Raw genomic sequence first — 25,670 nt, forward strand, 5'->3', positions numbered from 1 at the left:
CATATGTGTATTAATTTAGGAAGCTCATAGCACACTACACGATTCAATCTGTTTCATAATTTTCTTAAACAATTTTCATTGTCCAACAAACACTCTTGTAATATTCCCTATTTATCACTCACCTGAGAGTACCTGCAGTCAGACACTGAGGACTGCTTGAAACAGCAGGCGTCCTGTGTTTGACGGGTGGTGTAGCTAAGATTTGCTGCTCTTCAGTCATCAGGTTCCTAAAAGACTGGACCATCTCATTCTTAGAACCCCTAGCGATGAAAAACAAGAGGTCAAATTGGGCCTGATATTGCTCATCAAGGTGTTGAATGAGTTTGATAACAAGCAAGAATCTATGGATATTAATAGTCAAATGCAAAAGCTATATCCTGACAACATTTTTCTGACAATAAAAGCATAATGAATATGCCATATTTTGTTCTTTCACATAATCAAAGGCATCCAACAGCTTGATAAAAACCTATTTACCAAATTTTATTGAAACTAGATTATAGTCTCTTGATCTAGCAAGGTCACAAACTTGCCCAATCAAACACAAGGTATCTCATTAATGTTCACTGATTTCACTTATAGAATCTGACACAGATAATGGTAATACAAGCTTAAGGTGGAACAAAATCTGATTGGAGTTTGGTCTCCAACATTATAATCAGTTGATTAGTTACAATATTACCTCATTAACATGCATAGATCTTGCTCATAATCAAACACATCCAACATCTTGATGATAAAGTCTATTTACAAAGTCTGATTAAAATCATATAATACACTCAGTGTTTAGTGTAGTAAAACTATCTCCATATTAAATGCAAGAGCATCTCATAATATGTACATGTCTGGAACTTAGTATAGATCATCCAACATCTTGATTAAAATTCAACCAGAAATACAGCATTTCATTTGGTAAGAAGTTCAGCCAATCACATGCAAGATTATCTCATTAAGATGCATGGAACTTGCACATGATAAAAATTTATATATCTTGGTAGCAAAAGCCTATTTACCAAGTCTGATAAATAAATATGATAAAGTGTCAAAAAAGCACAACCACACAATGCAAAAAAATCTCATTAATATGCATGGATTTTGTTCAAATTGTGCTCATCCAAGATATTATTAATTTAAGTGTACAGACCAGACTTGGATCCGGAATACAATCACTAGAGTGGTAACAAGCTCAGCCTATCACAAGCAAGATCACCTCATTAATAGACATGTACAACAAAAATTGTCATACCTGAGCAAAATCTTGGTTATATTTCAAGTCTGATTGAAATCTGATAAAATTTTGGCTTAAAGAGTGGTGGAAACTTCAGCCAGTAAGATGCAAGACTGTTTAACTACCATCTACATACATGCCAACCTCTGGCGAGAAAAAAGTGTAATCCAAGTGGACAAAAAGAGTAATCTAATCAAAAAAAGAGTAATCCACATATAACATGATAAAAATTCAATGAGCATAATTATGTACCAAATGATTTATTTACCCCTTCTGGTCTTTTAACATCAATTACTACTTCAAATTTTCACATACAGCACTTTGAACTTTAAAAAGCAAAAGTCTCTCATATTGCATTTCAAAACACTTTGTACCAGCTGAGATTATGAATGTTTTGCACACCAGTAAAGAACCAAATGCTTGGTTATACAGCTTGGATTTGAATTCAGTTTTATTTTTGTTAACAATACTGAACAGTCTCTCACAGTCAGCATTAGGTTGGTAAAGAACCAATATTCCTTTCATAACATGACAAAGAAGAGGAAATATATATCTTCCAGTTATTGGTTCTTTTAGTTGGGAAATAAGGTGCCATTGCACATCAACTCTGTCCTCTTGAAGTACACTGTCAGGTAGAATGTCAACTTGATACTTCAGGGGTTCTCCTAATTTATCAGCAGCCTTTCCTGCAGCAAGGTGCATCATATGACAGGGACAACCTGATGTGTACACTGATGGAGACATTTTTCAAAATATATAATGCAATTTCTTTATGAATTCCAGTCATCACTGATGAAGTATCAGCTGAAAACCCCATACAGTTCTACCAACTTGTGTTTATTCAAAGCATTATCAGGCAAATAAAAAAATGTTTTCTCCAGTGGAATCGACTGTTAATTCTGATAATCAAAGAAGAGCACTCTGACTTTGCCCTTTATCTTTGTCAAAATCTCTTACAAAGACTAGGTACAACATTTTGTCATCATAATCACTGTTCCTGTCAGTTACAGTACTAAACAGCCCAATTTTCATGGTTTCTGCAATTTTAAGTAAATTATCTTCTAAACACCTAACAATATTAGATGATTTTGATCTTGCAGATGAATACTTTCTGCAATTCTGGAAGCAGGAAACATCCATTTCAACAAGGGACCAGACTTCTACTGCTCTAGTCCATATTCTATTAAGAACTTGGTAAGTAACACCTCTGCATTTATTAGTTCTGCTTTAAAAAAGTAACAAGTTACCTTAGTATTGGAGTTTGTAAAATGAGCTATTTCAAGTTTTTTTTGTTTTACCATAATGACCAATATTAAAATCCTTTCCACACAGCCTGCAGTAGGCATGAAGCTGCCCTAGAATGGAACGCTTGTGTAATTCATGTATTCATCTTTGAATCAGTTTTTCGTCTGTGAAATTATTTGAACATTTTTGCTCGAACACACGTATCTACTAGAATAAATCTGACTGGACTTTTAGCGCCAAATACCTATAGACTGGTTCTGTATCAGATATGAATTAGAACAAAGAATCTGCAAGGAAAGATTAAAATTTAGAAAACCAATCTGTACTCTCCTAACGAAGCCATACAGCTGCTATAAATAGAAACCGAAGTCAAAAGTTTGAAAGTAAAACCAGAATGTTTCTTGGAAATAGGGCAGATGCTATAAATAGAACATAATACTGTTAGGAAAGTGCAAGCAAGGTTATGGACAAGTGTACTCTTATGTCGTAGTTACACAGCAGTCGTCTTTTCCAGAATACGGTCTGAAAGATTAATGGGATGTTAATAAAAATAAGAAAACAAATTATTAATTTTTATGGGAGGGGGACTTATCAAAAATGCGTAATCCGAATATGTTTACACATAAGGCATAATTTAATGGAAAAAAAAGCGTAATGGCTGGCATGCATCTTTACTCACTTACAGGAAAAGTACAACTGCAAACTGCACTGACACAGATCATTATACACCGGCAGATCTGGATCTGGGTAGTTTATTATGAATAATCAGTAAAACAAACAACAAAGGCCCTGACCTACAGGCACATTATGCTACAGTAGATCAGGCTCTCTGTTGTTTGCAGTGTGATGCAAATTACAATTGAGTATATACAATAATATGAGCAGATCTTGGTCACTTTCGAAATCCTCCTAGATTTGGATGATATAAGGCTATATTCCAATTTTGATCAAAATCTGTTCAAAATTAGGACTTGATGAGAGATAATAAGCTCAGGTAATCAGATGTAAGATCACCTCATTAATCAGCACATATCACAACCAGTGTCAAACCTATACATGATCTTGATGATATCCAAGTTAATAACATTCAGATCACTGATATGGCTTCCAGGGTGGTATAAAACTCAGCAAATCATATCTGATATGACTGCCAGGGTGGTATAAAACTCAGCGAATCATATCTGATATGGTTCCAGGGTGGTATAAAACTCAGCAAATCATATCTGATATGGCTGCCAGGGTGGTATAAAACTCAGCAAATCATATCTGATATGCCTTCCACGGTGATATAAACTCAGCAAATCTTATCTCATATGGCTTCCAGAGTGGTATAAAACTCAGTAAATCATATATGATATGGCTTCCAGGGTGGCATAAAACTCAGCAAATCATATGCCAAATTACATCTTAAATACATGTAGATCCCATTCATTATTGAACCCATCCAAGATCTTGATGATGTAAACCTATATTTCATGTCTGATCAAAACTGGATCAGAAATATGGCCCCATATGAGTGTGTAATTAGATCCATTAATCACATGCAAGATCATCCACATTAGTATGTACGGATCTCACTCATTATCCAATACATTCAAGATCTTAATTATATAAGCATATATTACAAATTCAGATCAGATGCCTGACATCAAGAGTGTTTACAGTGTCAGCCGATCAGATGCAAAATTATGTCATTATATCATTAATATACCTGAACCTCACCCATTAATGAACACATCCAAAATCTTAATGGCACAAGTCCATATGTAAAGTTTGATCAAAACTAAGATCAGAAATATAGCTTTCATCAGGGTTAGAAGTAAAATTCAATTTTAAAATATGAGGATTTGTTCTCTCTTCTTTTTAGGATTTTTCAAGGTTTAAATAAAAATGCAGTCCAAAACACAAACAAGTTACAACATTACTTCCATGATGGTTTACATTTATTAATAATTTCATAAAGTATGCTTTGAATTTGTTTTTAAATAAAATTAAAATAAAGATAAAGTGAATATTAATTAAAAAAAAACAAATACCTGTAAGAGCTAAGAAATTTGCATGCTTTCTTTATGCTAGGCTAGCCTGAAGAAACATTGTGTCTAAAAGAACATTTTTGTATGGTTAGGGAAGAGCCATGCATATGTTTTTTTAATTGGAATGTGTTTTGGTTAAATTTAGGTTTGCTTTATTTTTTATCCATTCTTTAGGTTTCTAAGGTGAAAATGAAGACTTAGGTTTTTTGAGGTTATTAAGGTCCATTTCTAACCCCGTTTCACAATGGAGTAACAAGCTAAGCCAATAAGATGCAAGATCATCTCAGTATGCATGGATTTTGCTCATTATTGAACTCATCTGGAAAAAAATATGATATAAGCATGTATTCCAAGTTTGATCAAAATCAGATCAGAATTAAGGCCTCCAGAGTGGCAATAAGTTTAGCCAATCAGATGCAAAATTACCTCATTACTATGCACAAATCTTGCTCAAAATCAAAGTCATCCGAAAGTTTGATAATACAAGCCCCATGTCCCTAGTCTGATTGAAATCAGGTTAGAAATTTGGTAAACTAAACAAATATTGACAGACAGATGATGCACACTAAAGTACACTAGGCCATACCCAAAAAAATCATTAAATATGTGTAGAATCAGTTTCTGACTAACTTTTTTCAGATGACTGCAGATAGTTGTTCATCGGTGCAGCTGAAGGGAGCTGGGAGTGGGGAGAGCTAAAAAGTCTGCCTAAACATTAATTTTCAATGCATCATGGGTACTTGATAGGCTGAATGCAGAACATGTATTTCACATAAAGATCTTCCTACCAGTACATGCTCTTACTAGACCGCAGAAAAGAGGAGATAAAACTAAACATTAAAATTAATTTTAACTTGTTCCGAAAGAATTTTTATAAATGAATATGAAACTGCAACTACTATCTAAAAAAATAATCAGTGTACGTATGCTCATGTTGTAGCTGAATGAATTTGTATTTCTTCCAACTCCAAAGGAAAGAAGCTAATACCTGACAATGAAATTTTTGACAGTGCTCTATTCTCATCTTTTTCTAATTATAAACATTTTCTACTAAACGTGAAATTTTCTTGACAGCCCAACATGAAAGTGTGTTATCTGAAATCTGGATAATGTGTCTGATACAGTGAAGATTTTTATTTAAAAAATCCTCATTAGTATGCATGGTTCTCACTCATTATCAAAAAAGGATTAAAAATTAAACTGCATAAAATATGTCCCTATGACCAGTGTAAAATGTATTTAGGATCTAAAGACATCATTTTTAAAATTAAGACTTAGTAAAACAATTTGTAAAATGTTTTAAATTTCTTTTATAACTTCAATAACATTTAATTAGGGACATAGGAGGTTGGAAAATCAAAGCTACCGATGTCTCTTACCAAGGGCAAGTGGATTTGACTGATTGGTCTGATAATTGCTGACTAGTAGTGTTCTTTCTGATGTCTTGCTCTTGTTTCATTTGCTGTTGCTTTTGTTCTTTTTGTTGGTGTTTCTTGACATCCTTCCAGGAAAACTTGACTTTCTTTTCAGACCTGAAGAAAATATGATATGTCTGTAGAAAAAGAAGTAAAATACTTTTCTTTGAAAATATTTACCCAGTTATTTGGAGTGTCATGCATTAGGAGTAAATCCACTGCCTTAAATATCCAGACTTTAAAGATTCATGTCTATTGACTGGTTTTAGCAACAAAAGTGCAAAATCAAAATGCTTGCTTGCTGAGACTGAAGTCAAAAGAGAGTAGTACATTCCTGGATGGTTGAGTTAAAGCCATAAATTATGTTCCTTCTGGAGCAGACATGCTTGATCTTCCATGGATGTAACTGTGAGGAGGGCTTACGTGGGTGTTCTCATGATATGGGTAGGTAATTATTACCAAAGTTTACACCATAAATTGTCTTCTTATTCAAATATGTTTCCCAATTAAGGGAGAATAAACAAATGGCTGAGAGTTATATCCCCTTATCACACAGGTGTCTTTGTTTTTGTCTCCTCGTTTTGAGTCTTGTCTGTGATACTGACTAGGGTTAGCATTGGTCAATGAATAGACATTGTCCTGAGAAATGTTATGCTCCTGCCAATCAAGTGAATCATTACATAGAGGTGGCTGAACTGGGAAGGTAGCCTATTGTGCTGCTATCCCAAAATGTCAAACTGAGCACTCTGGAATGAAATGATTGGTTAAAAAAAGCTATCTGACATAAACCATTCATTGAAATAATCAAGATGTTAGGTTAAAATGACATTTAATTTAGAATAAAGAGGTGTCATCTCTAAATTCAGTCAAAGAAGTCACCCAAACTTGCAATCTTTATTTGAAGGGCTCCAAAGTAGTGATGTGATATGTTCAACAAATTCCATTAGTGACTAACCTAATAAAAACACTCATGGGTGGCTCACACATTCATTTGAGAGGGAATGAGGCAGGTTCACTTTTATAAGCAGATCTGAGAAGACAGAGCATGCATTAAATAAAAATGAGACTCAGGTGAATATTGGTGATCAGCTGGGGTACTGGAATATACACTGAAGGGCAAACTTGGAATCCACTGAAGCATGGTGTCAGCTTCTCGAGTTTACAACAGCAACATCATAATGTCTTGTGTGCCAGCTTTCAAATGAAATCAGTTGACCCACAGATATCACTAATTAACAACAGGTTAATAATTACACATGTGCAAAATAGCAGGGTATCTCAGTTCGTGGGAGAAATTACATGGCTCATAATGTGATGGAATGTTAATATTATCTGGTTTTAATGGAACCCAATGAGATTATGGAGCAATATCTTTCAAGATTTCTGTATTATTCAGATGTTTCGGCATATACGACTCTTTGCACATAATGGTGGCATTTGGAATTTAAACAAATAAAATGTGTGGCCTCCCACTCTGCATTGTAGAATAATATTTCGCATTTCATTTGTTTAATGATCAATATGAGACTTCTGTCTTGGCAAACAGATTATTTTTTGAACGCTTAAGCTACCAAAAGCCAAAAGATATGGTGAACAGTTTGGATAGGGCTGGATCTGTGAGTTACTCAATGTACTTCTAATGTGTTATGATTGGGTAATGAATCTGAAGAAGAAACATTTTGGTTCAACATCTAAAGAATTTTGCACATACATAACATGTGCCAAACAAAGAACAACAGAAGCCCAGATCTGCCATGATATTATGTGGTAACAGAGAAAGGTCTATGCATGCTTCACAGTCTATTTAACAGTTTAAGTTAACTGCTACCACATTATGAAACAACAGTTCACTACTGACTGCATGTTACACATAGAAGTACATTAGAAAAACAACAAAGCCACTTCAGGTCTGCCAGTTGTTATTAGGTCACAATAGTTAATTAGTTATATTTAGGCTTTGAGGTAACTAGTAAATCAATGCTCTGACCTTGATTTGAACTGATATTGTTGCTATTGTTTTCTCAAAACAAACATGTTACTGCTGAACACCAACAGCAACAGCTGTTTAAGAGTCATGATGTCAAAACAACTTCATAACATCGTGGCCCCAGGTAGCCAAGTGGTCTGAAGCACTCACATTTTCCGATCCCTACCAATTCATCTCTGTCCATGTAGGTTTGAGTATGAGACTCGGCCAATGTGGGTATGTGAGAAGCTGGTCAGAAAGCTTCCCATGGGTTGGTGGTTCTTAACAGTATTTTACTGGGTTCTTCCTCCCACCAGGTATACTGACATACATGTGTAGCAGCCTATCATGCACTGAAAATGGTGTTAAACCCAAAACTACATCTTCATTATGTCATAATCTCATATAAATATTTGGTGGATGTTGAAGTAGACTAAATTTGTCTAACATTTTCTTTCAAAAAGCAGAAACAAACATTTAAAATGCAGAGGATGGGATCTCACTCATCTGAAATTTCTTCCGAGGAGATTTTTCAATAACCTTATTTTATTATGTGGGTCTACCACAGTCACCCTAGGGACATGGACTCAGGATGCATCCACTTAAATGTTCATAATGCAAAGTATCAGCATAAATACCACTGAGTTTATTTCTAGAGATGACTACATATGTCTCTCTTTGGAAAGAGACAAGGGTGTTCCAAATGAATAAAATTATTCATATAGTCTTTGTAAATTACTATCAAGTAAACTGTTCATTTGATTAAGGAAACAGTTTCTGCCCTTTAGGTAAGTCAGTCCATAACTGAGGGGTTAGATGATTAGTCTAACAGGAATACATCTGACCCTCTCAGTTGTAGGGAAGCCCATAAAACTGTATTTCTTCACATGCCTTATTTAAAAAGTGAGCAGTAAGATCCACAACAATAAAAACCCGGTTTGTTTCTCTTAGACCTATCTACCATATGTAAAGAGGACTAAACTTTATTTATTTGTAACTAACCAAACAATGCAAAAAAAGAGACATATACCCAGTATCTTTCACTTCAGGAGATTGTTGTTGTTGTAATGGGGTTTAACGCCATTTTTCAGCACAAGATAGGCTATACATGGCGGCCAGTATTAATGGTGGAGGAAGAACCTGGGAAAACCCTAGAAAGAACCATGAGAAGCTACCGGCAAGCTTTCTCACATACCCATATTAGTCAAGCCCGAGACTCGAACACACACAGACAGAGGTGAGATGGCAGTGATCCATAACTCTGAATTTCAGGAGATAATTTGTACCTAACCAAACAAGGCAAAAAAGAGACACCTACCCAGTACCTTTCATTTCAGGAGATAAATGCTGCTCCTCTTCTTCCATTATGTCTTTGAAACTTACAGACCCAGTAGGGCTTTTCATACACAAAGATCCTTTAGGGACCTGTGGGGACATACTGGATACTGGAGATTTTGGGGACCAGGCCTGAGTGGGACTGATAGAGCTATGGGCTCCCTTTGGAGTCTGACCAATGCATGGCTTAATAGGTGTGACTTTCTGCTCCACGGGGATGTGAACGGCATTAGTGTTGACATTTTCCTGAAAAGCAACAAATATATCTACAAAAAAGAACTCTGTAACATACTCTATAACCTTGATAGTACATTATTTTGTAACATACTCAATAACTTGCAAAGTACATAACTGCAACATACATAATAACCTGCAAAGCACCTATCTGTAACAAACAGAATAACTTGCAAAGTACATGACTGCAACATACACAATAACTAGCAAAGTACGTAACTGCAACATAAACAATAACCTGCAAAGCATATGACTGTACCATGCACAATAACCTGCATAGCACATGACTGTATCATACTAAATAACATGCACAGTACACTGTACATGACTAATATACTCAGTGAATTACATAGTACATGTAACATACACAATAATTTGCATAGTACAGGACTAACATACTCAGTAAATTTAATAGTACATGACTAACATACTCAGTAACTTACACAGTACATGTAACATACACAATAATTTGTATAGTACATGACTAACATACTCAATAACTTACATAGTACATGTAACATACAAAATAACCTGCAAAGTACATGACTGCAACATACAAAATAACCTGCAAAGCACATGACTGTAACATACATGATAACTTGCAAAGTACATGACTGTAACATACACAATAACCTGCAAAGCACATGACTGCAAAATACACAATAACCTGTAAAACACATGACTGTAACACACATAATAACTTGCAAAGTACATGACTGTAACATACACAATAACCTGCAAAGCGCATGACTGCAAAATAAACAATAACCTGCAAAGCACATGACTGTAACATACACAATAACCTGCAAGGCACATGATTGCAACAGACACAATGAACTGCAAAGTACATGATTGCAACATACACAATAACCTGCCAAGTACATGACTGCAACATACACAATAACTTGCAAAGTACATGATTGCAAAATATACAATAACCTGCAAAGCACATGACTCTCTAACATACTCAATAACTGGCACAATACACGGTTAACATACTCAATAAGTTGTATAGTATAAAGAACAATTCAAAACTATAAACATGCAAATTTATAATACACACAACACTCCATATATATATATATATATATATATATATATATATATATATATATATATATATATATATATATATATGTGAAACTTGAATGGAAAGTCATCTGGCAACAGAGGCCTCTATACGCAACTATAAATTCTGACAGGCTATAAATATCCCAGCTTGGTACGCATTATATTTATTCAGTGTATGTATCCAAACTGCATGGTAAAATGACAGGCTCCAAAATATTATAAACTGACCTTCATTGTTTAATGTCTTGCAAAAATGATCAAGTAAACAGCTGACAGAATCATGCTAGTTAACTGTGACAGTCTAGGAATAAAGAAAATAAAACATGGCTTAGAAAAATATGGTTCTGTTTCACACTGTGAAGTAAATGTTTAATAATAAGTAAAAAGGAGTTTATATGCTGTGTTACTGACTCATACAGATAAGGCTCGAGTTTTATGATATAGTCACATATAATCACCAAGATATTTACTGGAATCTAAACTCCATCCTGTCGTAAGAAAGCTAGCCTTTCTGCAAAACAAATAAGGTCTGCTTTGGAGTTTTCTGGCACAGCAAAACATTATAGTTTTATGTTATGCAGAGGCAAATGGATCAAAGTGCCTTACTCAGGAAAACACCACTTTAGCTAGCCCGATCTGAACTGATGGTAGTTTCAAACAAAAACCCTTTTTGGTTGCAAGTCAGCCATACTAACCAGTGAGTCATTTTGGCTCTTATTAAAACAAACAAATAATTTTAACTGTTAAACAAGAAAATTGTCCATAGCTTTTTTATAAAATGATCATAATAGCATCCTAAAATGTTTATTATTTAACATTAAATTTTGGAGAAAATAAATAAATATGGATACTCAAAACTAAGTTAGACAAATGATCTACATGCAAAACTTAACCAACATGGGGTGGGTGGATGGATGGATGGATGGATGAATGGATGGACAGACAATGGTAATACAATATTCCCTATCACTGTTGTGCTGAACCATAAAACTTACTTGAGAATATACTTACTATATCTCCCCAATGGGATGGGCTGATAAACTGTCCATAAAACTTACTGAGGGTATGTCCTCTATTGGACTGGCTGATAAACTGTCCATAAAACTTACTGAGGGTATGTCCTCTATTGGACTGGCTGATAAATTGTCCATAAAACTTACCGAGGGTATGTCCTCTATTGGACTGGCTGATAAACTGTCCATAAAACTTACTGAGGGTATGTCCTCTATCGGACTGGCTGATAAACTGTCCATAAAACTTACTGAGGGTATATCCTCTATCGGACTGGCTGATAAACTGTCCATAAAACTTACTGAGGGCATGTCCTCTATCGGACTGGCTGATAAACTGTCCTTAAAACTTACAGAGGGTATATCCTCTACGGGAATGGTTGATAAACTGTACATAAAACTTACCAAAAGTATATCCTCTATGGGACTGGTTGATAAACTGTACATAAAACTTACTGAGGGTATATCCTCTACGGGAACGGTTGATAAACTGTACATAAAACTTACTAAGGGTATATCCTCTACAGGAATGGTTGATAAACTGTACATAAAACTTAACAAGGGTATATCCTCTACGGGACTGGTTGATAAACTGTACATAAAACTTACCAAGGGTATATCCTCTACGGGACTGGTTGATAAACTATCCATCAATTCAGTCAGATCCTCATCAGACTTAAAGCTGACATCAGAGCTAATTGAGACCTGTCGCTCTGTCTTACTACGAATGAAAAGGCTCCCCTTCTCTCCCTCTTCACTGACACTTCTCGATTTTTGTCTCTTTCTCTTGGCTTTAGGTTTCTTGGGAATGGAAAATTCTGATGTTCCTGTAGGGGATTGATCCTCGTCTTGGTCTACTAGGGATTCCAAAAAGGCTTTATCTGGCCTTTCATTATAGGGAGTAATTATGCGATGAGACATACAGGGTATCTAATATATAAAAGAGAGACAAATTAAGACATAAAATGTGCAGAAAAGCGACTGTAAAAGATAGTAAAAGAAAGCATATTTTAAATTATGTTTCCCTCAGAATATGTATCACATTAACATTTGGAATAAAAGCCTGATATCTTCCAAATCCAGCCCTACAAAAAAAAGAAGAAAGAAATTCATCTGTATGTCTATATCATATGGTCATCATCTGCTTCTACTTCAGGATATACCATGCCCTAAGCTAACAATGGTGCAATGCAGTCATCCCAGAAAAAAAACATGCTTAATACCCTGCTGGAAGGCAGTGAAAATAGGAGAAGATGGTTTTGCTGGAGATTTTGTCACACCTGGGCAGATGGCTGGTTAGATGACAGTATGATCAGCCTATTTTGTCACACCTGGGCAGATGGCTGGTTAGATGACAGTGTGGTCAGCCTATTTTGTCACACCTGGGCAGATGGCTTGTTAGATGACAGTATGGTCAGCCTATTTTGTCACACCTGGGCAGATGGCTCGTTAGATGACAGTATGGTCAGCCTATTTTGTCACACCTGGGCAGATGGCTCGTTAGATGACAGTATGGTCAGCCTGGTTGTAAGATGTTCAAAAGCAGGACTGATCAGCTTCAGTACCAGGAGTGTCAGAAGCATGGCTAGATGGACAGATTTTCAGCTTCTGTTGACTTCACAATATGTATGTGCACCCATCAGCTTGGCTATATGGATGATGTTTCACTAAGATTCCCATGCCTTGGGACTATGGACTAGCTGGATGGCTGGTATGGCTCCAGATAAGATGGTAGTACATGCTGGATCCAATAGATCAAAAAATACTCCATGTGAACATTCTTTCTGGCCTGAAGTCCAAGCTCAGGCTTGCAGAGGGACTTATGCCTACTGGCCTAAAAATATGGGAGCAATCCCCATTGTATCCAAGTCATCTCTGGGAGTGAAAGATGTAAAGAGAGGTCAAATATGGCTTCAAGTCAGGAACTGTGTTGCCATCTTCTGAACCAGTGGAAGCATATGCTGCTGAAAGGCAGCATGTCCAATTGTGAATGCAACACATTTGTTGATGTCATCATGGTGGAAGGTGTCATGGGGTGGGGGCCCTAGTAGTGTCCACAAGTCTCACAACTGGTTTTGTATTCAGATTTATACTAAGTACATCCATATTTGTCTTACATGATTTTCCTCTCTTCTCTTTGCCTTTGCTGATTTTTGCAGAATGGCCAACCATGTCTCATCATGGGGAAATGAGGTACTTTTTGCACACATAAGGCAGACCTCATGCATCTTCCCTGCTTTGTATTACATGCATTTACTGCATTTAGAAGACATGTTTCTGAAATGATAAAATAACAAATTAAAACATTAGTGTGTTGATAATTCATTAAATAATTTGTAAAAGAACACCCAATAAACAGATTGCATGAATGACAGATATCATGTATGTGCAAATACAGGGTTCATACTGAACTCTGATTGATAAATTCAAAGACTTTTCCCAAACTTTCAAAGACCACAAACATAGATTTCCAAGACCTATTCTTGCTAACATTTTGTATACAGGTTATGAGAAAACAATGAATGCAAAATACTACAATATTGTTTAATGATAAAATTCAAACTATAATTAATTTCTTAAAATTGCTTTATAATGATCTGGAAGATAGGTTAACATTCATTGTTATTTCAGAAATATGTAACTTATGCATCAGATTTAATACAAAAATAAACTGTTCTCTTAACAGACATCAGCACTGCTTTAAATGCATTATTATAGTGGCTTTTTTTTTCTCTTCAATCATTCTGGAATGTAAAGCCACTGCTGTCATCTTTTGCTCTGCTCTTCTCCTAAGAGCATCTGACTGTGACAAGCACAGGCAGTCCTTTTAACTCTGCTTCTTCTGCCTTCTGAACAGAGGAAGTATGTAGTCTGGCAATGTCAGCTTCAAGATGCAACTTTTTGTCTTTAAGTTCTTCCACTTCATCCATGGTTAACTCCCGTTTCTTTTCTTTTCTAATTTTATCCTCATGCTCCTCCTCTGCTTTTATCTTATCCAGATAGGCATGGTACTTATGTCTTGCAGAGGAGACATATGTCATAATTTCAATGCTAATGTTGACTTCCAACATCCACCTGCTTTTCTCATTGTGTCAATGATTAGCCTTTGACCTCTGAGGCTTTCTCTGCAAAGGTTCTCAAAAGATACATATTTGTTGACAGAAAATCGTCTCTCCTCTGCTGCCTGCCCATGTGAAAACAACAACATTTTCTGGAGAACATTCCAAAGTTCAGCATATTCCTTTCTTTTGGAAAAGACAGAATAAAACACTTCACCATGACTGTCATCTGTTCTACTGAAGCATTTCAAGGGATGATTGTCCGATTGGATGACTTCATCTATTCATAACAGTGTGTAGTTACTGTGTACAAATTTGTGTCTCACCTTTGGCATGACTTGTAAGGGCTCCTTCTCCCATTGAAGCCAAGTTGATTGTCTTTTTACACAATGTACAAAATGCCTTTCATTTACATGTTTCATCTTTTTTCAGCCATTCCTTGTATTTCTCTTGTTCAAGCCAGATATCGTTGAAAGAGCAAAGACCTGGCATTTTTAAACAAGACGTGAAACAAAACTGAAGACGTAAATCAACTAAACAAATTTTGAATCCTCAAGCGTGTGTTACTTTCTGCACTTTCTACATAGAGTGAGCACTTGTTCAATGTAACAAAATTCAACTGGCTGAACAGTCTTGTTAAAAAAATTGTGAATTAGTGTAATGAACATTTTGATTGTCCAAAGCTGATGGACTCACTCTATCAAACTGAACGTTTCATCAAAAGAAAGAAGCCAGGAAAACAGACTACATCCGAATCTAATGACCTAAAGCAATTTTGTGATTATAATAATAATATTAATAATAATAATAATAATAATAATAATGAGGACTTTGTATAGCACCTAATCTTTAGAAGCTCTAAGCACTTTACAATATTAGATAACACCTAAAAACAAATATGATATGATTATGAAAAACAAACACCGTGAAATTAGAAAACAAAAAACATGCTGAAAATAGTTATGGTGCTGACTGCCTTGTGAAGGGTGTAGCAGGCTTGCTTTGATGGAGAGTGCATGTGTTACTGAAGTCATCATGAAGGCCAACTTTGGATGCTAAACAAATGCTCGTTTGTTATTGAGGCAGCAATGCAACTGAATGGGTCATCAAAAGAAAGAAACCAGGAAAACTCAATTATAGTCTGACTAAACATCTCATTGTTTGTAAAAAAAAAAACAACCTAGATTTCAATAACAAAAACGTTTAATGTGATAAAAAGTGCACAGAACTAAGTCAATTGAATCACTGATTTATAATTTATAACCTGGCTGTGACCAGAATGGCAGTAATACTGGCATCCCCTGAACCTTGCATGCTTAATGGACTTTCCATACTAACATGACACCATATTGCATACTCTATCTGCTACTTTCTTTCCATCAGAAAACATAATAACGTAGTTCATCCTATTTGGTAACTGCCAGATATTTCCGTAAATTACCATAACCTTGAGAATTTGAAATTATAACCCTTTGCACACATGAACACAGAAATTAAACTGCTTGTTAAATCCATGTGATAGGCAAATCTGTTGTTTTCATTCTTTTCCTTTGCTTGCTTCGACATTGTAAATATCAGAAGCAGACGACATATTTATGTACATCTGTAGTCAAGCACACACCCCTTTGCTAAAAATGAACTCGTCCAGGAACTGGAAATGGATCTCGAGCATGTCCGTCTATTATATTAAAAACTTCGGTTAAGCATGAAATGTGCAGATTATGACAGTGTTAGAGTCACTCTACTCACAATCAGGTTAGAAATGATAAATCAGTGAATGAATTGACGAAGTTCCTTGCACTGTTTATGACATTAAAGGTTTCCATTATTGAAATCAGTAGGGGGGTACAAACAAACGGGATCGTTTAGTCAGACGAGTCATCCGAATCCAACAACCTTGGACAATTTTATTTGTGATTATGGAAAGAAATTAAAATTTCTGGGTTTAATTCAATTTTCAAAGACTTTTAAAGACCTCAGGGTAATCTGCTCGATTTTCCCAAACTTTCAAGGCCTTGAAAATGTTACCTCATTTTTTCCAAACTCTCAAAACCTTCAAAGACCGTACAAACCCTGAAATAATTTGAAAGTCAACATGCATCAATGAGGCATGTTGTACCATGCAGTCTAAAAGAACCAAATCTGAGAAAAAGATAAATTAATTAAAAAAATCCACCAAATTACAAAAATAATACACAACAATGCTATATGAATCATATTAATCCAAAGAATTCAAAAATTTTGAATGGATGTCTTGAATTTCACACATGAAGACCTGGATTTAATAGGAGGCTTATTCCATACCCTGTTGCACAAGGAAGTGAAGGCCAACAGTTAGCAGTGGCAACAGGAGATAATGAACAAGAGTTACTGCCCTTTGTATTACACAGATACTCCCCGCTATGCATCAATTGTTCAATGTTGTTTTGTTTTTAGATCAAATAAAATATAAATTCTTTTTTCACATTAAGTCAATGTTATTCATTTTTACATTGTCGTTCATGTCCATGCCCAGCCAGCCAGCCACAAGTGATGAATATGGCTCTACTAAGTAGCATCCTAGATGCTGTCAGCATACTGCTTGGATTTTCACGACTGAAGTCTATTATCAGATATGGTACTGTACGTGCAGAGTCTATAAAATGTCCTTCAATTATTTTCATACCATTCAAATGCTTTAACAATACTATAAACTGTGATTTTAAGGTTATGTACTTTGTTTTCGATTGCAATTGAATATATAAAACATAGCAGAGTTTTACTTAAACCTTGTTGATTTATTTGGGGGTGGGGGGCCTATGTGCACACATCCCCATACTAATATATAAATTACTATGAGAATAACTGGCATTGCACATAATGTCACTATACTTCATACTTTTCATGCACACATCCCTGACGTTAAGTGTGGTGTACCTCTATAAACAGCAAAGATGAAATTTTCATCTTTTAGTAGGGCTGGATTTGGGAGACAACAGGCTAATATTCTTATTGTCAATGTGGTCAGGGAATTTATTCAAAGGTAAAACTAAAGTGTTGTCCCAAGCATGTTTTAGAACAGCACAACACATCGACTTCCCTATATGCGCATTTTCTGGGAAACATCATGCCCTCTTTTGGCTTGCACTATCTTAAATATTCTGAGATTCATTGTAAGGCATATGGTATCACTCAACATGTGCCTCAACCTGACATCATTTGACTCTAATTTTCACTTGCAGTGCAAACATTATCTTAAAGGAGTATTAGTAGAGAGCACAAAAATGCCCTCTCTTGAAGACAGGGTGCCCTCAGTGATCTGGGCAACAAAAATGATTTGGCTTGGTTTGATTTGGTTTTATATGCCACATCAAGAGAAGTAGGTTATTTATTGCTGAGGCAACTGGAGTAAAAAGTCTTGCACAAGAATACACCATAGCAGTTGCCCCAATGGCAGGATTCAAACCCCATCCAGCTAGAAAATTTGACATGATAAAAACTAAGCCACCACAGCTATGCCCCCAATCAGTCTCTTACAATATGCAGGAGAGCACACTGGACCTATTCCGCATCCTCAAAGCCACAGGTGGTGCTTAAAAATGAACAAGAAATATGTTAATAAAAAACAAATGGGCTGCCAACCCGCCTCTGTATGACCTCAAGCCCCAATGTACAAGAGAAACTGACCTCAATGCAACTTTGCAGATCATTTAAGTGTGCAATATTGATCAAAGAAACCAATCTGGGTAAGACAGAGTTGAATTCACCATATTACATCCATAAATGAAGGTTACTGACTATAGTAACAATGCATCAGAAACGAACCTAAATTCAACACAAGCCACCAGGGACCTACTTTTGGTATGGCAATACTGTATTCTGACACTTTATGCTCCTTCCATGTTTATGGTGGGGCATGAAAATATGCATGGCAAAGAATATTAAGTAACTATCTAAATTTGTAAAGACAGTAACTAAGGTAAACTCAAGACAAATAGTTAATATAAGTAAAGTTATGTGCAAGTGTGCATTTCATTTTGACAAACTTCAAATCTGAAATTTACCTTCAAAATTACCTTATAACTAGATTTAAAGTGTCAAATGGTAACCCTGGGTATGATCAAATTTACTTTGGTTTTTAATACCCATCAACACATAAATATCATGCTAGTTTAACTTCTCACTGTAGTGTTGATAAAAAGGTCAGCATGGGCTGCAATGTAATCCTAAGTCAAGATAAGGACTATTTTCTTATTTATTATCCAGTACTATACCTCTTTTTCACTTCATATTTTGCTCATGTTCAATAATAAACAGTTTACAAATGCAACTTTTTGGGCTCAGATGTACCTCTATTCTATTAGGAATAATCATATTTTTAAAAAGTTTTTTATCCTCACAGTCCAAAATATTTACTTCAATAGCTTTTTTTACAGATCAATATAGCACATCAAACATTTTCCAGGTAATATTCTGAAAACAAAGGAAAGTACAAAACTCACAGAATTTCTGTAGTACGTTGTGAGATCTGACAGTACTTCATCACTTAAAACATCCAGAGCCCTGAAATAAGAGAGACAGTACCATTATTTCAAACTGATGTGTTTAAGTATCTTTTCAAGTTTACACTGTAAATTTATTTTTCATCTTCTTTCTTAAGGTGAAATATTTTCAATGGGCATTTTGCTATTTTAAAGTTGCACCACTATTCACAAAACACCATTTTGATTCTGACCCAAATTTTTCATTCAGAAACATGAGAAAAGATTTCTTTCTTATACATTGGTGTAGTATAGGAAATTGTCACCTATGTGATCAGAATTTTTTAAAGTCACCTGGCAAAGCCTATTATATGATGTAATATTCTAACCCTAAGGCAGAATATTCCTATCCTGCACCACTGCACATAATGGATTCTATTATTCACACCCGCATTTCTCACCTGAATAGTGCTAAGCATCCACAGAAACAGATGTGTCATATCCAGCCATTCATTTTTAATACAAAAGATTTTACAGCTATTAAAGTGATTCATTAATTAATTCTGCATCTGTCTTAAGATGAAAGGCTGTTTTCTTTTCTCATTACTTTTAATGAGCCTGAAGCTTGATTGTCTAGGAAACTGTTTGTTTACATGTTGTGGAGCATGTCAACTGCTTTTATTGATGCCAACTGCTACAACACTGTCAGTTAATCCACATGATAATTCAAGTATTCAAAGCAGTTTCATGCCCTGATGCTTGACTACTCAATCACCTGTTTTTGAGTGCAAGTAAAACAATTCAACATTTATGTTCCCACTTGCAATTTTAGCTTTCATCATCTTTTTAAGAGAAACTGGTAGTCCAGACATTTTTTCTACTATTACAAATTATTTAAAAAAAAATTAAAATGCTTTGTCCTGATAAGTGGAGCATCTATTTCTGTTCATTACATTACAATATATACTTGATTATATATTGAGTCCATCTGCAAACTGCATGGACCTAGATCTGCAGATGCATAATGCACTAGCAGAGCTGGGTCTGTGCAGTTTGTTAAGAGTAATCAGTTAAACAAAGAACATAGACCCTAATATGCTGGCACATTATGCTATGGCAGATCAGATTCTTTGTTTATTGTAATTTGACTTGACTTGTGAGTATTTGGTACATTTATGCCAATGTGTTAAGATCATTTCTTTCCCTCTTTGTTTTCTTTGGTCAGATCAAAACCACTTTTTGTTAAGCAGATATACAGGAAAGACATCAGTGCAACACAGACACAATGATCAGACCTAGTCCTAATGTGGCTTAAAGCACCAGTGGATCAGTCCATAATGTTTGCTTGCAATACCAGAAAAATGATTAGCATAGATGTGATGACACATTATGTGATGGGGTTACTATTATACACAAGGGATATGATAGATTATGTGATGAGGTTAACATTATACACAAGGGACATGACACATTGTGTGATGGAGATAACATTATACACAAGGGACATGACACATTGTGTGATGGAGATAACATTATACACAAGGGACATGACACATTGTGTGATGGAGATAACATTATACACAAGGGACATGACACATTGTGTGATGGAGATAACATTATACACAAGGGACATGACACATTGTGTGATGGAGATAACATTATACACAAGGGACATGACATATTGTGTGATTCAGGTAATGTTATACACAAGGGACATGACACATTGTGTGATGGAAATAACATACACAAAGGACATGACACATTGTGTGATGGAGATAACATTATACACAAGGGACATATAACATATACACAAGGGATATTATGAGGCAGTTACCTTGCTTCCAAAATGGTAGACAAATTCAGGCAAATAAACTGCTGGCATGTGGCCTTCAGCTGACTGGCATTGTACACACAGGAAAACTCCAACAGTTCTGCTGCATTCTTTATTGTGACTAAGACAGTGAAAAAGTGGGGGAAAATGGTTAGACCATATCATCTTTAATATAACTCACAATTAGGATGAAGAAACATAAAAAGTAATTTTAACACGGTAAACAGAGTTCGCTTTATGGGACTTTGAGAGAAATGTTGGAGAAAACAATAGTGTAGTACTGAGTCAATCAAAAGCAACAATTTAAATGGATAATATGGTGGTAATTAAAGCTGCAATGTTTGCTAAAATTTAACTGAAGCAATGCAGTTTAATTGGAACAATTAGAAACTTAATCTTTCCTTCTATCCACCCTTTAGGCATACTGGATTATTGTTATAATGTGCTTACATATAGAACTTGTGACTGTTTCATTTTTGATGTAAATGTTTTTGCTACTATTATGAAAGGATTCAGCACATAATTCGTTGTCTTTTGTCAAATATATCTGACAAGGATCATCATACTGTTTCCTGCTGCTATGTTCACATATATGATGAAAACAAATACATCAAGGACCATGAAAATGTCTTTTTACAAAACCACAAACATTTCTATTTATGGACACAAATGAAAACACAGTCTCATTAAACTCATCCAAATTCTTGTTACGGTGAATTGCTATGAACCTGACTGAAATCAAGCAAACAATGTGAATGATTGTCATTGGAATGACTATTTTAATTTGAATAAGGGCAATAAATCGTCAAGATACAAAAAAAATATGCTAAACACCAAACTCATTCAATCTCTTCTAAAGGTGAAGCACCGCTGCAAGCTTGTTTGAAATCAAATGAAAACTGAAGATGTAAGTGTTGACAATGTAGTACATTATCAATGCATATGCAAAGATGATCAAGGGCTGTAATTCTAACAAATATGGGCAGAATGTACCCATTAAATAACTTATCCAAGTTGTTGTTGACATGAGGCATCACATTAATTAAGGTTAAAATCTTTAAATAAATGTTGAAGCTAGTGTTCACAACAATGTATGTTACAAATGCATAGTCTAAAATGATCAAGGGACATAACTTTTCACAAGCCATAACTTATAGAAATACGATTGTAGAAGATACACATCATCAGACTTAACAGAACTCTTGTTGAGATGAAGCTTAATGTCAAATTAGGCTGAAATCTAAAATTCAATATTAAAACTGCGTGTTAAGAAAGATGTGCATTAGCAATGACGATGATCAAAATCGACAACTTTATTAAGTCTGTTGTCGAAATGAAGCTTCACATCTAATTCTATTCAGTATTAGGTTGCTCGTGTTTATAGGGCATGGATGGACTGAGGCCACTTCTATGTCCATGTCTTAATGGGGGGAGGAGGAGGATTACATAAATAACCATCCATTTTTATTGCAAAAAAATGTTTCAAGAAAAATTACAGCAAAATAAATAATCAGTTCTATGATAAGATAGTTCATAATGAGATAAAATTTAATGGACCCATAAAGTTTGGTTATAATTAAAGATTGGATGATAGTAGGTGAATGCCCATCCTAAAAATGAGAACAGAGAGTACTCACTAAGATTAGCCAAGGCCACTTCACAAATTTCTTTCAGACGTCCAACAAGCATTTGATCTGCAACTACCAGAATGTTACAAAGCAGCTCTGCATTCCCGCAACCTGTTGAAGAATTTGAAGTCTCAAATTTTACCAAAAGACAGCATCTCCTTAAATGTACAATTTGATTCTAAACACAACAGCATTCCATAAAAAGGAACTGAATTTTGGAACTAAGGATAACACTAATTTTCCAATGTATCAGAAAACCAATAAGCACGCAGTATATTAGAGGTAAATATAATATTTAAAGGGACAATATGCTGCCATATCAAAATTTAAAGTAAATATACCACTAGTATACATATATCCAAAAGTAGATATACATCTGTTACAGATACCCAACAGCAAATGTACCTCTAGTATAAAGACATCCTAAAGTTAATATACCTCTAGTATACAGACACCCAAAAGTAAATATACCTCCAGTATACAGATACCCAAAGTAAATATACTTCTAGTATACAGATACCCACAAGTAAATATACCATTAGTATACACATACCCACAAATAAATATACTTCTAGTATACAGATATCCACAAGTAAATATACCATTAGTATACACATACCCAAAGTAAATATACCATTAGTATACAGATACCCAAAGTAAATATACTTCTAGTATACAGATACCCACAAGTAAATATACCATTAGTATACAGATACCCAAAAGTAAATATACCTCTAGTATACAGATACCCAAAGTAAATATACTTCTAGTATACAGATACCTACAAGTAAATATACCATTAGAATACACATACCCAAAGTAAATATACTTCTAGTGTACAGACATCCACAAGTAAATATACTATTAGTATACACATACCAACAAGTAAATATACTTCTAGTATACAGATAACCACAAGTAAATCTATCATTAGTATACAGATACCCACAAGTAAATATACTTCTAGTATACAGATACCCACAAGTAAATCTACCATTAGTATACAGATACCCACAAGTAAATATACTTCTAGTATACATATACCCACAAGTAAATATACCATTAGTATACACATACCCAAAGTAAATATACTTCTAGTATACAGATACCCACAAGTGAATATACCATTAGTATACACATACCCAAAGTAAATATACTTCCAGTATACAGATACCCACAAGTAAATATACCGTAAATATACCATTAGTATACACATACCCAAAGTAAATATACTTCTAGTATACATATACCCACAAGTAAATATACCATTAGTATACACATACCAAAGTAAATATACTTCTAGTATACAGATAACCACAACTAAATATACCATTAGTATACAGATACCCACAAGTAAATATACTTCTAGTATACAGATACCCACAAGTAAATATACCATTAGTATACACATACCCACAAATAAATATACTTCTAGTATACAAATATCCACAAGTAAATCTACAATTAGTATACAGATACCCACAAGCAAATATACTTCTAGTATACATATACACACAAGTAAATATACCATTAGTATACATATACCCAAAGTAAATATATTTCTAGTATACAGATACCCACAAGTAAATATACCATTAGCATACACATACCCAAAGTAAATATACTTCTAGTATACAGATACCCACAGATAAATATACCATTAGGATACACATACCCACAAGTAAATATACTTCTAGTAAACAGATATCCACAAGTAAATATACCATTAGTATACAGATACCCACAAGTAAATATACTTCTAGGATACAGATACCCACAAGTAAATATACTTCTAGTATACAGATACCCACAAGTAAATATACCATTAGTATACACACACCCAAAGTAAATATATTTCTAGTATACAGATACCCACAAGTAAATATACCATTAGTATACAGATACCACAAGTAAATATACTTCTAGTATACAGATACCCACAAGTAAATATACCATTAGTATACACATACCCAAAGTAAATATACTTCTAGTATACAGATACCCACAAGTAAATATACCTCTAGTATACAGATACCCAAATTAATATACCTCTAGTATACAGATACCCAAAGTAAATATACCTCTAGTATACAGATACCCAAAGTAAATATGCCTCTAGTATACAGATACCCACAAGTAAATATACCATTAGTATACACATACCTGCAACTAAATATACTTCTAGTATACAAATACCCACAAGTAAATACACCTCTAGTATATAGATACCCAAAGTAAATACACCTCTAGTATACAGATACCCAAAAGTAAATATAACATTAGTATACACATACCCACAAGTAAATATACTTCTAGTATACAGATACCCACAAGTAAATATACCTCTAGTATACAGATACCCAAAGTTACTATACCTCTAGTATACAGATACCCACAAGTAAATATACCATTAGTATACACATACCTGCAAGTAAATATACTTCTAGCAAACAGATACCCACAAGTAAATATACCATTAGTATACACATACCCACAAGTAAATATACCATTAGTAGACACATACCCACAAGTAAATATACCATTAGTATACACATACCCAAAAAGGTACCATATATACTTGCACACAAGCCGATACATGTACATGTCAAACTTATTTAACATCTATTAAAGTTTTAATTGGTCAGCATTAATTTTACCATGAAATCTGACATGATTGATGTATGTTGAGTTTTCTCTTATTTGTCTTTGATTGGATGCAAAAGGGACAAAAGCTACAGACAAACTGAACTGGTAGTATTTACTCACTTGTGACTTGTGGTGCCTCATCTGTGTACAGGTAATCCAATAAAATCTCCAATATTTCCCCAGGTATAGGCAAGGTAAGGGCAGCACTTGCTGAGGTCTTAAAAGGACAAAAGATGTCTTCCAGTCAGCAAACATACATTTATATCATTTTATGTTTGCAAATTCAGTTTATACCAAATCTGAGCCCAATGGCTAAAATAAAGTTGGTTGAGTCTGGGCTACAATATATTTAATATCTGTAGCGCAATGTGCTACTACAAGGTACTTGATATGCTTGACATTCTGCACAACATGTGTGTGTCTGCAAGTTAGCATAATACTGGTTATATGGTGGTGATCAGATGTTAAGTTCTAAAAATGTAATGGTAATAAATTGCTCAAAAAATATT

The 25,670-nt window shown here is 34.7% G+C and overlaps 1 protein-coding gene across 2 annotated transcripts in view; it reads right to left on the reverse strand.

The window, feature by feature from the left end:
- The window catches only part of LOC149773610 (inhibitor of Bruton tyrosine kinase-like), a 104,960-nt gene that overhangs the window by 12,090 nt on the left and 67,200 nt on the right, over positions 1 to 25,670 (reverse strand). For both annotated transcript variants that reach the window (XM_089946347.1, XM_089946348.1), the window contains exons 17-24: positions 25,282 to 25,378; positions 22,525 to 22,626; positions 20,891 to 21,008; positions 19,078 to 19,138; positions 12,147 to 12,467; positions 9,206 to 9,468; positions 5,886 to 6,038; positions 123 to 260 (exon numbers count right to left, since the gene is read on the reverse strand). In XM_089946347.1, the coding sequence (XP_089802473.1) occupies positions 123 to 260; positions 5,886 to 6,038; positions 9,206 to 9,468; positions 12,147 to 12,467; positions 19,078 to 19,138; positions 20,891 to 21,008; positions 22,525 to 22,626; positions 25,282 to 25,378 (1,253 nt within the window). The remainder of the gene's footprint in view (positions 1 to 122; positions 261 to 5,885; positions 6,039 to 9,205; positions 9,469 to 12,146; positions 12,468 to 19,077; positions 19,139 to 20,890; positions 21,009 to 22,524; positions 22,627 to 25,281; positions 25,379 to 25,670) is intronic.

This window comes from Sinohyriopsis cumingii, unplaced genomic scaffold (genome assembly GCF_028554795.1).
Source record: "Sinohyriopsis cumingii isolate HCF-2022 unplaced genomic scaffold, ASM2855479v2 utg000624l, whole genome shotgun sequence".
Lineage (NCBI taxonomy): Eukaryota > Metazoa > Mollusca > Bivalvia > Unionida > Unionidae > Sinohyriopsis > Sinohyriopsis cumingii.